The sequence below is a fragment of the Myripristis murdjan genome, chromosome 17 (genome assembly GCF_902150065.1).
Source record: "Myripristis murdjan chromosome 17, fMyrMur1.1, whole genome shotgun sequence".
NCBI lineage: Eukaryota > Metazoa > Chordata > Actinopteri > Holocentriformes > Holocentridae > Myripristis > Myripristis murdjan.
The window spans coordinates 35,156,805-35,173,535 of record NC_043996.1 but is presented as its reverse complement, the minus strand read 5'-3'; the positions used below and the strand labels follow the sequence as shown (position 1 = coordinate 35,173,535).

General features: G+C 47.8%; 1 protein-coding gene across 2 annotated transcripts; it reads left to right on the top strand.

Moving 5' to 3' along the window:
- Nucleotides 1–672: 672 nt before the first annotated feature.
- On the top strand, nucleotides 673–3,286 carry ccr9a (chemokine (C-C motif) receptor 9a). Of its 2 annotated transcripts, none has more exons than XM_030074152.1 (3): nucleotides 673–930; nucleotides 1,079–1,159; nucleotides 1,398–3,286. In XM_030074152.1, exons 2-3 carry the CDS (start codon nucleotides 1,124–1,126, stop codon nucleotides 2,460–2,462), a joined length of 1,101 nt encoding a protein of 366 aa, XP_029930012.1. In that variant the 5' UTR covers nucleotides 673–930; nucleotides 1,079–1,123; the 3' UTR covers nucleotides 2,463–3,286. The 2 variants fall into 2 exon arrangements, with proteins under 2 accessions (XP_029930012.1, XP_029930010.1); XM_030074150.1 differs by having other exon boundaries at nucleotides 910–930; nucleotides 1,034–1,159.
- The last annotated feature ends 13,445 nt before the right edge of the window (nucleotides 3,287–16,731 follow it).

Sequence of the window (16,731 nt, the reverse complement as noted above, 5' to 3'; positions counted from 1 at the left end):
TCATCTCTTCTCGGTGAGATGAGGCCACACTCCGGCCCGGTTCTTCCTCCTCCCTGCCGTGACTCCGTCTTGTTGCACATTTCCAGCAGCCTCCACACGCGAGTTTTACCCTCACAGTTTTGCAATGCAATGCAAAAAACAACAACAACAACAACAACAACAGAAAAACATGCCAGCATCGGACTGAAAAGGAAATGATGAGCTCGGAGGCATAAAAGTCTGATGGGTCGGATGGTTTGGAGCTGGTTCTCAACTGGACCTGGTCCTTAATTCCCATCCCTGTTTGTGAAGTGCTATGTGGAGTAATTAGCTGATAAACGGTTCATGTAGCCTGATGCTTAAGGCCGGAGGGCAGCAGCAGGCGTGGTGCTGATGTCCTCAGATCCTCCGTCTGAGCTGCTCACAGTTCAGTTTCAGTCAGCATCACTTTCCCTCCCAACATGACACTTTGCATGTTGAGACTGACTTGGGGAAAAGATGACAGAGTCTTTATGACCCCTCCAGCCTCCTGAGTGTGTTAACAGCAGGTTGTTTCCAGAGTCTCCTCCATGTGGTGCCTCTACATCAGATAGAAAAGATCTACGTGTCTTGTGCTTCTTTCTTGACACATTTCTCTGGAATTCAGCAGCTCATGTTGGGGATCTTTTGGAAAGCTCGGCTGCACGGCGCTGATGAGCCCACCCAGCCGGCCCGTCAGAGCTGAAGTGGTTAATGGAAACTCGGCTGCTGGGCTGAGTAAAAACTGCGAGAGGTTTCGTCAGACCAGACAGACCAACTAATGAGTGAAAAGCAGAGAAATGCCCTGACTTCTGCTTTGACTGCAGACTTCCTGGCATCACGTCACTGTGGTTTAACGGACACCCTGTAAAGCTGTGCGCAGCCGAGAGACGCTCAGAAAGACGACTGAGGCTGCAACAGTAACAGCAAACAGTAAGTCTCCGCTCTGCCCCTCAGACTAACACTGTGTGGATGTGATTGTGTTCTCACCGTGTTCTGCAGCCCCGTGCATTCACTTTGTCCTCTGGCCTGTTAGAGCTCTTGACAAATATTGAACTCAAACGGCCTTTTCGACCTGCAGATCATCAACTTGGCGACAAGCTTCATCTCTTCCCCTGCTTCTCAGATGGCTTCAACCGATATGGCGACGACAATAGATGAGGTAGGAGATCTCTCATAACTATCATGGATCCAAGTGATGGAAGAGAAATAGCAGCAGCAGGAGATTAGACTGTACTAGTTTATATTCAATTTTAGGTAAGAAAATGTAGGGATATACAAAATTTAGGAATTTAAATCAGCGTTCAAAATGACAGCAGTAGAACATAATCATCTGAAAAATATGACAGGATATGAAAGCTTTTGGGCGGGTAAGAGCCAGTCTTGTTTTCTGTTGGCAGCCTGACTATGGCACCCAGACGGTGACCCCATCGCCAGACTATGAGGATTATTCCTACTTGATGTGCGACCGGGAGTCAGTGCGGTTATTCAGAAGTTACTATGAGCCACCGCTCTTCTGGACCATCACCATGGTGGGCGGACTGGGAAACCTGGCTGTGGTCTGGGTCTACCTTCACTTCCGTCAGCGTCTGAAGACCATGACGGACGTCTACCTGCTGAATCTGGCCGTGGCCGACCTGCTGTTCCTAGTGACCCTACCGCTGTGGGCAGCCGAGGCTTCCCACGGCTGGAGCTTCGGTCAGGGCATCTGCAAGGTCAACTCGGCACTCTACAAGATCAACCTGTTCAGCAGCATGCTGCTGCTGACCTGCATCAGCGCTGACCGCTACGTGGTCATTGTGCAGACCACGAAGGCGCAGAACTCCAAGAGGGAACGTCTGCGCTTCAGCAAGCTGGTGTGTGTGGGGGTGTGGCTGCTGGCCGTGCTGCTGGCCACGCCCGAGTTCATCTTTGCCACCACCACGATGGTGGATGACAAAGAATACTGCCGGCCGGTGTACCACGCCAACATCGGGAACCGCACCAAGGTGCTGGTCCTGGCTCTGCAGGTCAGCGTGGGCTTCTGCCTGCCCTTCCTCATCATGGCCTTCTGCTACAGCGTCATCGTCAGCACTCTGCTAAAAACCCGCAACTTCGAGAAGCACAAAGCCATGCGCGTCATCCTGACTGTGGTGGTTGTGTTCATCCTCTCTCAGATGCCCTACAATGGCCACCTGGTGGCGGAGGCCATCCAGGCCACCAACACGACCACGGAGATGCTGTGTGAGGAGCAGAAGCGTTTCGACGTGGTTGGTCAGGTCCTGAAGAGCCTGGCCTACACCCACGCCTGCCTCAACCCCTTCCTCTACGCTTTTGTTGGGGTTCGTTTCCGTAGAGACGTGCTGCGGCTGCTGCAGGTGTACCGCTGCCTGCCTTCCAAGGGAACGCCGGGCAAGCAGTCGGCCGGCCCGCCCCGAGCCTCGGTGATGTCTGACACCGACACCACGCAGGCTCTGTCACTGTAGGACTTCCTGTTGGCGCTCGGACAAAGCGAGTGTGTTGTTGACTCACGTTCTTGTCGTGGTTTCACTGACTGCTGCTTCACTGCTGTGTGAGGCAGACTGAGCCAGAGACTTTCCCCTCACACAAACTGGGACTCAGCATTAATCTAACAGGACTGGTACAACTCTGAATGTCTCCTGGACTTTGGGTTGTGTGGTGCGGATTGATGAATACTCTGTGGTTTCAGGTTTAACAAAATAAAGCTGTAGTGAGGGCCAGCAAAAGAATGTGATTTTAATAACATTTTATCTCTCTAGCTGAAGGTTTGCTGTTTGTTGTTTGTTGTCGCAGCAAGTCATATTAACCCGTTCAGCTCCGGACCCCCTGTGACTCCCCCTCAGTGAGCTGGCAGCAGGTTGTGTTTCCATCCAGCAGCACAGAGGCTCCGCCATGTCGAAGCTCCGTCACTCTGACACTGAGGGAAATATTCAAAGCCAAGATGCTGTTGTTGTATGGCTGCAGAATCACATCAGATAGAGAAGACCTTCATGTCTTGTGCAGCATTTTAGACACACGTTCTGCAGCAGAATTGACCATAAAGTTCTGGGTGTTTGATCAAAGCTGGGCTGTGCAGGGCTGAGGAGCCCAGTTCACTTACAGCAGCATCTCTGAGCCAGTGTCATGTTAGTGACGCACATCTTTTTGTTTAAGCTTGTCTTTTGTTCTCATTGCGTGCATTTAAATAGAGAATGTGTTTACTGTGTGTATATTACAGCGTATGTGTGTCAGTTTGCTGTCTATCATCACTTTCATTGGACCGAATGTAAAATAAATCTGTTGATGAAAACCATGTGGAAGTGTTCTGTTTCCTGTTTGTGATGAAAAGTCATCAGAGGGGGTGACAGTCGGGTGTTTTGCCGCCGTCCGTCACGCCGCTGCCGCCCAGACTCCACGTGCTCCCGTCAAAACACAGACAGGAAGTTCACTGTGTGTTTGTGTTGCTGTTGCCAACCGTCTGTCTGTCTCTCTGCTCGTCTCACTGTCTGTCTGTCTGAACAGGGTGGGGTGAGACTGGCTGCTGACATCCTGTTTCTGCCATGAGGCTCAACCACAGACACACTCACACACTCACACACACACTTCACACTCGAGACATCATGTGTTGCTGAGGTCAACAGTAAAACAAACTTTATTAACTTTATGTCTGTGTTTTTCTACGATGTATCAGGGCCATTGTTTGTGGGGGATGGGGGGTGGGGGGTGTTCTGAGAAAAAAACTCAAGATTAAAGTTAGAAAATTTACGATAAAAACAGTGAGAACTAGTTTTTCTTCTTTGGGATTCAGTAAGAGTGATTCTGGGCTCAGATCAGCAGGATCTCCTTGTTCCTGAATCCCATGTCAGAGGAGAATCTGCTGAGGGGATCAGCTGCAGGCCTGAGACACGGCCAGCAGGGGGCAGCACAGGTGGAGCCTCGCACAGAGAGGAGAAGAGAGAAACAGTATTTTTCTGAGTTTTTTTTTTACTGTAAATTTGCAACAGCTCTGAGCTCCCAGCATGCATCTGACTGGTGGCTCCCAGAGTCTGTGGACGTCCAGCGGGAGGCGGAGCCTTCAGCTGTCAGGCTCCTCCCTTCTCCCACTGTGGCTCCAGGAAGCAGGCGCCCTCTCTGCCTTCCTTTGGGATAAAGCTCAGAAGCAGGACGTCCCGTAGCTCTGCTGCTATAGGCCCAGCCTGCCGGGGCCCTCCCATGATGCACTGGGCTCTCCCTCTCATATCCATATGGCATCAGTGTGTGTTCCTAACCGGCTGTCCTCCCTCTCCTCCTCCTCCTCTCTTCCTCGGTGGTGTTTCTGCAGCCGTGATGCAAACCAGCTGACCAGCATCCTGATCACTTATGGATTTGAGTTATTAGTCAGATTATTACGACTGCAGTTATCAGCATCACTCAGTCACACCTGTGATTATCATTCCTCCTATCCTCACTGTCTCTGTTCCTACTACAGTTACCAGAAGTTTTATTATTACTGCCGAGTGTTATTATGATTACTGCTGTTGTTGCAGCACTGTTATTTTCCTGCCTGCTGCCTTCAGTGAACTTTGGTTATGATTTGATTCTGTACAAATCAAACTGAACTGAACTGAATTGAACTTGAATATCAGAATGCTGAGTTCCTCCTGCAGTGACCCGGTCACAGCGACAGACTCCATCTCCCATCATGCCTCAGCATCGTGCCCCGAATAGTCCTCACGTCCTCACTGACTGGACGGACAGACTGACTATAATCCAATACAATAACACAATAAACTGACTGATGCTTTGATCATTTTCTTTCACAGTGAAGGTTGGTGATGGACTGTGAAGCACCTGGTGTCAGTCGGTGTCAGGTGGTGTCAGTCAGTGTCAGTCGGTGTGAGTCGGTGTCAGGTGGTGTCAGGTGGTGTCGGTCGGTGTCAGGTGGTGTCAGGTGGTGTCGGTCGGTGTCAGGTGGTGTCAGTCAGTGTCAGTCGGTGTCAGTCGGTGTCAGGTGGTGTCAGTCGGTGTCAGTCGGTGTCAGTCGGTGTCAGTCGGTGTCAGTCGGTGTCAGGTGGTGTCAGTCGGTGTCAGTCGGTGTGAGTCGGTGTCAGGTGGTGTCAGGTGGTGTCAGGTGGTGTCGGTCGGTGTCAGGTGGTGTCAGTCGGTGTCAGTCGGTGTCAGTCGGTGTCAGGTGGTGTCAGTCGGTGTCAGTCGGTGTCAGTCGGTGTGAGTCTGTTAGTCGGTGTCAGTCGGTGTCAGGTGGTGTCAGTCGGTGTCAGTCGGTGTCAGTCGGTGTCAGTCGGTGTCAGGTGGTGTCAGTCGGTGTCAGTCGGTGTCAGGTGGTGTCAGTCGGTGTCAGTCGGTGTCAGTCGGTGTCAGTCGGTGTCAGGTGGTGTCAGTCGGTGTCAGTCGGTGTCAGTCGGTGTCAGGTGGTGTCAGTCGGTGTCAGTCGGTGTGAGTCGGTGTCAGGTGGTGTCAGGTGGTGTCAGGTGGTGTCAGTCGGTGTCAGTCGGTGTCAGTCGGTGTCAGTCGGTGTCAGGTGGTGTCAGTCGGTGTCAGTCGGTGTCAGTCGGTGTCAGTCGGTGTCAGTCGGTGTCAGGTGGTGTCAGTCGGTGTCAGTCGGTGTCAGTCGGTGTCAGTCGGTGTCAGTCGGTGTCAGGTGGTGTCAGTCGGTGTCAGTCGGTGTCAGTCGGTGTCAGGTGGTGTCAGGTGGTGTCAGTCGGTGTCAGTCGGTGTCAGGTGGTGTCAGTCGGTGTCAGTCGGTGTCAGGTGGTGTCAGTCGGTGTCAGTCGGTGTCAGGTGGTGTCAGCCGGTGTCAGTCAGTGTGAGTCAGTGTGAGTCGGTGTGAGTCTGTGTCAGTCGGTGTCAGTCGGTGTCAGTCGGTGTCAGTCGGTGTCAGGTGGTGTCAGTCGGTGTCAGTCGGTGTCAGGTGGTGTCAGTCGGTGTCAGTCGGTGTCAGGTGGTGTCAGTCGGTGTCAGTCGGTGTGAGTCGGTGTGAGTCTGTGTCAGTCGGTGTCAGTCGGTGTCAGTCGGTGTCAGGTGGTGTCAGTCGCTGTCAGTCGGTGTCAGTCGGTGTCAGTCGGTGTGAGTCGGTGTGAGTCGGTGTGAGTCTGTGTCAGTCGGTGTCAGTCGGTGTGAGTCGGTGTCAGTCGGTGTCAGGTGGTGTCAGTCGGTGTGAGTCGGTGTCAGTCGGTGTCAGTCGGTGTCAGTCGGTGTCAGTCGGTGTCAGGTGGTGTCAGGTGGTGTCAGTCGCTGTCAGTCAGTGTCAGTCGGTGTCAGTCGGTGTCAGTCGGTGTGAGTCGGTGTGAGTCGGTGTCAGTCGGTGTCAGTCGGTGTGAGTCGGTGTGAGTCTGTGTCAGTCGGTGTCAGTCGGTGTCAGTCGGTGTCAGGTGGTGTCAGTCGGTGTCAGTCGGTGTCAGTCGGTGTGAGTCGGTGTCAGTCGGTGTCAGTCGGTGTGAGTCGGTGTGAGTCTGTGTCAGTCGGTGTCAGTCGGTGTCAGTCGGTGTCAATCGGTGTCAGGTGGTGTCAGTCGGTGTCAGTCGGTGTGAGTCGGTGTGAGTCGGTGTCAGGTGGTGTCAGGTGGTGTCAGGTGGTGTCAGGTGGTGTGAGTCGGTGTCAGTCGGTGTCAGTCGGTGTCAGTCGGTGTGAGTCGGTGTGAGTCGGTGTCAGGTGGTGTCAGTCGGTGTCAGTCGGTGTCAGTCGGTGTCAGTCGGTGTCAGTCGGTGTGAGTCGGTGTGAGTCGGTGTCAGGTGGTGTCAGTCGGTGTCAGTCGGTGTCAGTCGGTGTGAGTCGGTGTGAGTCGGTGTCAGGTGGTGTCAGGTGGTGTCAGGTGGTGTCAGTCGGTGTCAGTCGGTGTCAGGTGGTGTCAGGTGGTGTCAGGTGGTGTTAGTCGGTGTGAGTCAGTGTCAGGTGGTGTCAGTCGGTGTGAGTCGGTGTCAGGTGGTATCAGTCGGTGTCAGTCGGTGTCAGGTGGTGTCAGGTGGTGTCAGGTGGGCTGTGGTGGCTTGGAGCTCGCTCTGCCTGTGTTCCAGCTCAGCAGAGTTCTCATCACCACACTCTGATGGGAAATGAAGTTTGTACCCGAGCAGAGCGTCGGAGCGTGCTCATCCAAACCATGCTGTTGCCGCGGAAACGCGCCAGCTCACTGAAGCAGTGCAGTTTCCATGGCAACACCTTTGAACACTGAGCACGCAGGAGTGCAGCTGTGTTTGTGTTAGCGCTTAGCTGCTAGCAAACCTGTAACTCTGGGGCCAAGAAAATATTTATTAAAAGTCTAGGAACGGCACAAACATCAGAATCAGAATTAACAGAATGATTGTTTTACTTTATATGAGACCGTCAGCCATGATGCAACAGAATGTGTGTGTGTGTGTGTGTGTGTGTGTGTGTGTGTGTGTGTGTGTGTGTGTGTTCACAACACAGTGTCACACAGGTTTCACTTGGGCACAGGTGGAGTTTTACTGACAGTAGATCATCAGGAAAAATCACAGCTGATCCCAGATCTGTACTCGCTCACCCTGGATTTGCCTGATTTGTCTTTTCTTTTGACAAACTTCACAACGCAGCAACAGCAGCTGCTCACTGAGTTGGCTTCACTGCAAGCAACATTATCAACAATTATTCATATGTTATATTACATTTGTTTGCTAATAAACAGAACAGATAAAGTGGGAAAAAGTAACACTGTCTAGTCTGAGGAGTCTTATAAAGGAAAGTTCGGAATATCTCTAGTCGGTCTGCACATATAATTTCATAAAATATTTATTTAAGTTTTTTTATTGACCTGTAATTGAGTATAAGCTGCCACTTATACATCGCTGAGAGCTGCTCATGTTTATTGAAAAGTTAATCAGCTGTCACCAGATGAAGGTCGGTGTGTGACGTGCAGCTGCCTGACAGCCTGGTCATGTGGCTGTAATGGGGTGATGTCGCCTCCTGGTGGCCGAGGGGCAAACAGCCCATGGGAGGGGTGAGATGAGGCGTCACAAAGCTGGTGGCTTTCTGCAGACTTCTGATCAAGATTACTATCATTAACAAAAACTAACAAAATGCTGAAAACTAGGTGTGAAAAAACATTTTCATTGACGGCTTTACAAAAAATGATAACTAACTGAAACTGTGTTGTTTAAAAAACTAAAATGAACTAAAAATTATAGAGAAAATGTCTTTTCATTGTTCAGTGATGCTTTGTTGAGTTTTTATTGCACATTTTTTTAATGACTTTTTGAATCTCATCCCTGACAAATATTACATATAACAAAAAACAAACTCTAACTAACACTGAAACAAATATAAAAAAATAACTAATTAATCTAAGCATTTTCAAAAACTAACAACTAAACTAAACAAGCAAACCCACTTTAAAAACTAATCAGATTAAAAACTAAAATTCAAAATGAAATAAAAATTTGAACAATGAAAAATGCAAAACTATAATAACTTTGCTTCTGATAAATCCTGAACACAGGGAGCGGGTCTGTGCTAAGGCTTATTTCTCTTCCTCTTAAGTACTAAAATAAATTTGCCCGTTTCAAATGTTGCCCACAGTCTGCCATGTGTTTCAGTATGGATGTTCAGCAGTAAATCCACTAGAGGGCAGTGCAGAGTCCAAAGCTTCTGACAACAACAAACATGGCGGCGGTGAAGGAGCTGCTACAAACAGGGAGAACAGGATTGTTGTAGATGGTGGCGGTCTGTGAGGTCATTAAACACATCAACACAGGAGGACGGCGGTCTGTGAGGTCATTAAACACATCAACACAGGAGGACGGCGGTCTGTGAGGTCATTAAACACATCAACACAGGAGGACGGCGGTCTGTGAGGTCATTAAACACATCACCACAGGAGGACGGCGGTCTGTGAGGTCACTGAACACATCACCACAGGAGGACAGCGGTCTGTGAGGTCATTAAACACATCACCACAGGAGGACGGCGGTCTGTGAGGTCCCACAGGAGGACAGCGGTCTGTGAGGTCATTAAACACATCACCACAGGAGGACGGCGGTCTGTGAGGTCATTAAACACATCACCACAGGAGGACACACTATATTATTAGGGGCCGGGCAGCCTAAGCTGCCAGGTCCCTCTTGTATTCCTGGGTGTTCTTCTTTCTTTCTTTCTTTCTTTCTTTCTTTCTTTCGAGGAAGTCCTACTTCCCATGCGCGAAAAATCACGAAACTTTGCACAAAGGTCCAGTTCCATGCCAGAATACCTCAGCTGCAAACACAAGCCAATAGTCCTGATGGTGGCGCTACAGCAAGCCTCTAAATTTCAACTCAAATTTCAACCATGTGCTACAGCTTTGCAACTTTCATCAAAATGTAGCCCCAAACTGAAGAAACCTTTGTACACTGATGCAAGTGTCTCTCTGTCTGCCTGTCTGTCTGTGTAGATAGATAGATAGACGACAGACAGACAGACAGACAGAAATGTGCGGTAGGGTCCTTGGCATGGCCAAAGGTCAATTAATGCAGCAGAACTCAAATTGCATAGTGCATGCATATGGAATTTCTATTATACAACACGTAGATCCGACCGAGCAATCTGATTGGTCAATCAGACGTTTAGGTTATGTGCTCAAATGAGCATGACAGCACGGCTAGCCGTATTAAAAATAAATAAATAAATAAATAAAAATAAAAATAAAAATAAATAAATAAATAAAAATACCTCATCACTGAAAATATTACTCCGCCTTTATCTTATTGCCCGAGTCTGTGTGGTTTCTATGGCAACACGAAACATTTCACTGAAACCCGCATCAAAAGCCGCTGTCAGCTTTGTTAGTCTGCATAATGGACCGATTTGTTGTCAATTTTGATTTCTTTGGTGACCTAAGTTTGGATAAATGGCTGAACGAGGAAGACAAGACAGAAGAGAAAAAGGAGAGATACGCGAGAGTGACGAGTGAAGAGCTGGATCAGCTGGAGAGGTCAGGAAATGAAGCCGGTACGGCCCGGTCAACGTCTTGGGCCGTCAAATGTCTACAAGACTACCTGACAAACACCGGGCAAACAGCTGATTTCTCACCTGTAAGGAAAGAAGAGCTAAACAAGATCCTCCGTGAATTTTATGGAGCTTTAATTTCTATAATAAAGAGAATGAAATGCCTCAGCAGATTCAGCACCACGGACAGCACCTGCTGAGGCGGATTCAGCACCACGGACAGCACCTGCTGAGGCAGAGTCAGCACCACGGACAGTACCTGCTGAGGCAGATTCAGCACCACGGACAGCACCTGTAAGATTTTCCATGGAGATGTGCGGCTGTAACTTTGTTCTTGTTATTAATGTGTTAAAGTTATCAGTTATTAATTAGCCTATTAATCGTTATTAATTTGTTTAGTCTTTATGAGTTTCCTAGGTCACTGATTTAATTAATTTGTCAATTTGTTTGCATCTGTACATTCAAGATTCAAGAAGAGAGAGAGAGAGAGAGAGAGAGAGAGAGAGAGCGCCCCATATTGTCAGTTTTTTAAAATTTCGTCCTCATGTCTCATTCATGGTGGTTTCAGCCCTCCTACCTCCCACGATTTGTGGTGCTGCTGCTTTGTTTGGTTCATATCGGAAAGCTTCCTGAAACCCTGCACGAGTATGGTGTAAAGGAGAACAGGGCTCTGTCTGGATCCTGCCTGAGGATCCTGAGCATGACTGTTCCCACAGCAGCTGGTCAGGATGCAGATCCTCCGCTGAGCTCGTTCCACGCGGTTAGCTGTGCTCAGGTTTTCATTGGCTGTTGCTGCCGTGACAGAGAGAGCCACCCGACAGCAGCTGCTGCTAATGTCACCATGGAAATATCAATAAAGTTATTCAAACAAACTCCTCTGCCAACGCTGTGACATCCTTGAATGCTACAGCTGTTGCCACCCAGAAATCCACTACTACACCTCACAGCCTGTGGATAAAAGCTGTTTTTTAGCCTGTCCTGTGTCTCTTTCCTGATGGAAGTGGAGAGAACAGGCAGTGACCAGAGTGTGTGGGATCTGTCATGATACTTCTTGTGAAGATGACCAGTGTAGATGTCACTCAGGGATGGCCGCCCTCTCCACCCTCTGCCGGCCTTCCTCTCCTCCTTTGTGCAGCTGCTGCATCATGCTGTTCAGCCGTATGTCAGGATGCTTCTGGAGAAGTTGATGAGCAGCTGCTGTGGCAGGTGAGCCTGTTTCAGCTTCCTGAGGAAATACAGTCTCTGCTGGGCCTTCCCCACCTGATGCTGGATGTTCGTTGACCAGGTGAGGTCGGCCGCAATGTGCACGCCCACAGAACCTAAAACTATCCACCTTCTTCACCTCCGTCCCACGTATGTGGAGGGCACAGTGTTCAGTGCGTCTTGTCCTCCTGAAATCCACAATCATCTCTTTTGTTTTTGATGTGTTCAGGTCCACGTTGTTCCAAGAGCACCACTCTGCCAGGTGTTGCACCTCCTGCCTGTAGGCTCTCTCACTGTTCGCAGTTATCAGTCCTACTATTGTGGTGTCGTCTGCGAACTTCACGATGGTATTGGAGGTGTGTGTGGGTGAACAGCCATGGGTGAAGAGGGTGCACAGGAAAGGGCTGAGTACACACCCCTGTGGTGTACCTGTGTTCAGCACCAGGGTGGACGAGGTGCAGTCTCTCATCCTGACACGCAGAGGTCTGTTGCTCAAAAAGTCCCGTATCCAGGTGCACAGTGAACTGCAGGCCCAGACTGCCCCATCTCTGCACCAGCTTGTGAGGTATAACTGTATTAAATGCAGAACTGAAATCTACAAACAGCATCCTTACATACGTGTCTAAATGTGCCACAGTTGTGTGGAGATGTTATTACTGCATCCTCTGTCGACCTGCAGACTGATGCTGATCGAGGTTGGCAGGTATGGCAGCTTTGATGTGGGTCAGAATCTCTCAAAGCATTTCATAATGGTGGGAGTCAGAGCAACCAGACGATAGTCATTTAGGCAGTTCACTGTGGATTTTTTGGGAACAGGAACGATTGTGACATCTTAAGGCAGGTGGGGACCTCACACAGTTTGAGTGAGAGTTTGAAAATGGTGGTGAATACCACTGCTAGCTGGTCTGCGCAGGCTTAGGTTGGGGTCTTCTCCATCAGGACAGACAGCTGCTGCTCTGTGGGGAGTGATTACTGTGGTGCTAATTCTTCATTATCCATGAATAAGGAGGGATAAAGAGTATTTTTTAAATTTTGACAGTGCATTTTTCAGTATTTATTTGTTTGTTTGTTTGTTTGTTTGTTTTCTGCTAAGAATTGTGTTAACCCTGGTTTGGGAAAGTTTGATGTATACTATATGAACTTTGGAAGAATACTAAAAGAACTACTTCTAATTATAATAATGATAATTCATGTTGTCTGGTTTCCAGTGCAGCTCTGCTCAGTGTGTGGGGCAGGGTCTGTGTTCAGCTCCTCCACTAGATGGCGCTGTGGTGTTTGGGCAGCAGAGGGGCTCTGTGCTGAGTGGAGAGCGTGTGGTGTGTTTGTGAAGGAGGGCCCTGAACGCCTCCTGGCAGCTCTGCAGGAAGAGTCCCACAGACACAGTTCACCTGCGGCCCGACGGCATCGCTCTGCGGCTCCTCCGGCTCCTTGCGTGTCTCCTCCTCTTTCATTTCTACGTCACCGTGGAGGTCAGAGGTCACAGGTCAGAGGTCACGGCGGCCGGACCGCAGAGGGAACGCGTCTCCCCGACGAGCGCCGTAAGTTTCTCTGGATAATGACTCGGTTTCACAGCAGCGGCAGCACAGGCTCAAAGTGAGCCGCCGGACTTGTTCAGATGGACGTCCTTTAGTTTGAATAAAGCCGTGGATCATGTCAGGCTGGGACTTTCACTAAAATGCTTTCATTCAACACATCCTGAGCTCAGCAGCACAGAGAGCAGCACAGGAAACAGCTGGCAGCATTTCTACCTCTTCTTACCACACAGGCCAGTTCAGCCAGCAGGCCAAACAATGCTTTTGCACTGGTTGGAGTGGGAGCCACACACGGTCCAGTGTGGCGGCTGACAAATCCCTCACTAGTGCTGCTGACGAGGCTTCAGGACGCTTCTTAGAGCGCAGCCTCATTCCACATCTGACAGCAACACAAGCACAAGCCACATTTTGAAGTGTGCAGCCTCCTGTTGGAGCTTCTTCACAAAGCAGCTTGGGATCGTCTTTATTTGGGTTTGTTGTCCAGCATCACTGATCGCACCTTGAAATATCTCACTTCCATCAGGACAAAGACACTTTTCTTGGACAAATCATTTCCTGGATCATTCTGAACTTGGATTGTTTTGGAATCGCTCTCCCTCTAGAGGTTTTTTCCTGCTGCGTTTCTTCTTCTGCTGCTTTCTTAAAGGCGCTGACGTGACAAATATTTCTTGTGGATTATTTCACTTTCCAGCTGTTAAATATAGTCGGCACATATCTACACAGTGCTGATGCTTTTCACAGGAAACTCATGTTCTTGTGGATTCTGTGTTTTTCTGCTTTAGTTTGGGATTTGCTGACAGTTCATGTGAATGAGATTTGAAGAAATGAAAGAAACCAAACTTCTGCCTGTTTGATAACTGAGTCCTGACTTTAATCTGAGCAGCAAACAGCAAAACTCACACATTTCACTTTTTCATGCACATTTTAAATATGACGTCTTCACAAAAACATTCAGTGACAAAAAAAAAAAAAAAAAAAAAAAAAAAAAGCAGACAGTGGGTTAACATACAGTGGATATTAAAATGTTTAACATTCATTGAAAAATAATCCATAGTGAATTTGAAATTGGGAATTTCCCGGGAGACTTTATCATCTTTGATGTGATTTTGTGTGACCTCGATCATAGGCAAAAATCAAAAAGGCAAAACGTCTGTCAGGATATTAATGTCAGAAATAGTTCATATTTTACTGATATTTTGAGTTTGTCTCTAGATAGATATCTATGTTTTTTTATTTTTATTTAAAGTAGGCTATTTATATTTTGAGTTTGATGTTGTATCGGCCCACAGTTACACTTTATAATTTAAATGGATAAGGGCTGTGCATTTTAAGTTGCATTATTTTGTGTCATAGTTTCATTTCAGTTTCTTATTTGATCTCAAAGGGACAGTGTGCAGCTCAAACATATACTGTATGCCACTATTTGATGCCATATCGTGCTTTGTTTTTTGTTGACACTACAATAAATGTGTTTTTTGAAGAATAGTTTGATGTAGTTGGATTATTCAAGGTATTTCCTCTAGTTTTAGAGCTTATTTTGAGTTTCTAGTTCTTGTAAAGCTGCTTTGATGGACTGTAGTGGAAATTAGAACAGTGAGCAAAGACATTTGGTCAGAGGATTATTGCTTTTGATAGAATTATTTAAAACGTGAACATGCTGAGGGCTCAACACTGTACAGCAAGTTTCAAAGGAGAGAAAGAGGCAGATATAGTAATAATAATAATAATGGTAATAATAATAATAATAATTGTTATTATTAGTATTATTAATAATAACTTTATTTATATAGCACCTTTCATACAGTGGTTGCAGCCCAAAGTGCTTCACAGCAATATAATTTACATGAAATGAGCATAAACAGACAGAGTACAGAATGAAAGCAAGTCGTGCCAGACAGCAATTTTTTCACGTCCCCTCCAGGAATTACTCTCTGACATTTTGCTGTTTATTGTCCCCCAACTATGAAATGGGATTTTTGACCCTGACCTCGATTTTATTTGAGTGATCTTTGAGAAGAACCTGTAATTTCTAAGTGACATTGTGCACAAATAGCTTTCATATGAGGAAACACATTTCCTGCTTTCTAATCGTCCAGTCTCCAGACAACAGGCAGGACGCTCACTGTGGGACTGTGGGGCTTCAGGCTGTAAATGAATGACGTTGCTGCAATATTCAGATTGTGTTTCTGTCCACACACAATCTGAGAACTGACCTCAGTGGGACCAAGATCCATCCCTCATGCTCCATTTGAGCCGGCTGGTTGTCTGCACCAAGGTTATTCTAGCTCACTAAAACTAAACTCACAACTAAAACAAGCTGTGAAAAAGGATTTGGGTTAACGGAAAGAAAAATAAAAACTAGACTTTCAGGAAAAAATGACAACAAACTGAAGTGATATTGTGTTTTTACAAAACTACAATAATCTCATTGTGTGTGTGTGCATGCGCGCGCGTGCGCGCGCGTGTGTGTGTGTGTGTGTGTGTGTGTGTGTGTGTGTGTGCGTGTGCGAGTGTGTTTAAAACCTTCTGCCACGACTGTGAGGCACTTTGGCTCGACTCCTGTTGGTTCTAAATGGGCTGAACAAATCAAAGTGACTTGACTCAGTTTGTCCATTTTACTGGAACAGGGACCACATTTGATCATTTAGGACCAAACATGTCTTATAGATATGTTACACTGTTCTATATATCCTATGTAATGTATGTATATTTCCCAACATGCATGTTATATTTTTCACATGATGTCATCCGTGTCAGATTTCCTTGTTTGATGAGATTTTCATGAATAAAGGCCATTTCTGTGGACACATTTCTCTGTCATCATGTTGCTTTGTTTTATCACCAATTCAAAGACACGACAACAGCTGACTTCATGTTGCACACAACATGTTTTTACTCATTTTTATTTCTCATTCACACACACACACACACACACACACACACACACACACACAAACACACACACAGAAATGTCAGCAGATCAAGAAAAGACAAAGAAAAGGTGTGCAGGTGGAAACCCAAGACGGGCTTCTGTCAAACTTCAGTGTGAAACAACATCTGCACTGAGTGCAGCTTCTAGAAGAGGTGAAGAGCTGCTGAGGTCCAAATCCAGCCAGACAAATCATGTGAAAGTGAGGTAGCAGAGCTCCCACTGAGCACACACACAGTTTTTCTGTGGGAGAGGCCAGGATCTCAGTCACAGTGGGGTTGGGATCCTGGGGGGAGGAGGTCCACACACAAGTCAGGATGGAAGCTGCTTTGAAAAGTGCCGTATGAATCCTCCGCCCTCCAGAAGCTCCCACGCCACGCAAACCTCCACCATAGGTCCCACTCAGCTGTCAATCATTTGAGGAGGCGTTAGAAAGCACGCCACCCTCATGTGATGTCAGCGGCCGTCCTTATTTGGCCTCGGCTGAATCGGAGCCCCACTTGGACCCAGCTTCAACAGAGGAAACCTCACTGGACAAAATGCTTTCACTGCCAAGTGTTGCTCTGTGCTCTCTGTGTTTAGGTGAGTGTTTCCAACCAATCAGCATCCAGCAAACTCTGGCACACTCACCTTCATTTACCTGTCCCTTTCTCCACAGCAGGGGTTGCCATGGCAGCACAGCTGCATCAGGACCAGTTATCACTGACCAACAGCACCAATGAAACAGTCTCCTTCACATGTAAAATCACTGGCCATTGCATCGGAGATTATGTGTTCTGGTACCAGAAGAACGAGACAGAAACATTCAAAGCGATCCTTGCTATTAATGTGAATGACGGTACAGTTGAAAAAGGTTTCAACCATTCTGAAGAAGATGATTTCTCAGCTAAAGGGAGAGGCAGCAGCTGTGAGTTGGTGATCGACAAAGTAAAAGAATCCCATGAAGCCACCTACTACTGTGCCTGTTGGACGTTTGATTACCACAGTGAGAAGTGTTGGCTCGTCGCTGTACAAAAACTCTGCAGCGTTAACCAAGAAATGAACAGATGGCAAACCCTGTTTACCACAGGAAGAGAGCTTGATTTGAGCCCAGCTTCACATATTTCAGCTCCCATCTCAGCTGTCATCTGGTTCTTCCAGGACACTGCTGAAGCCACACAAACG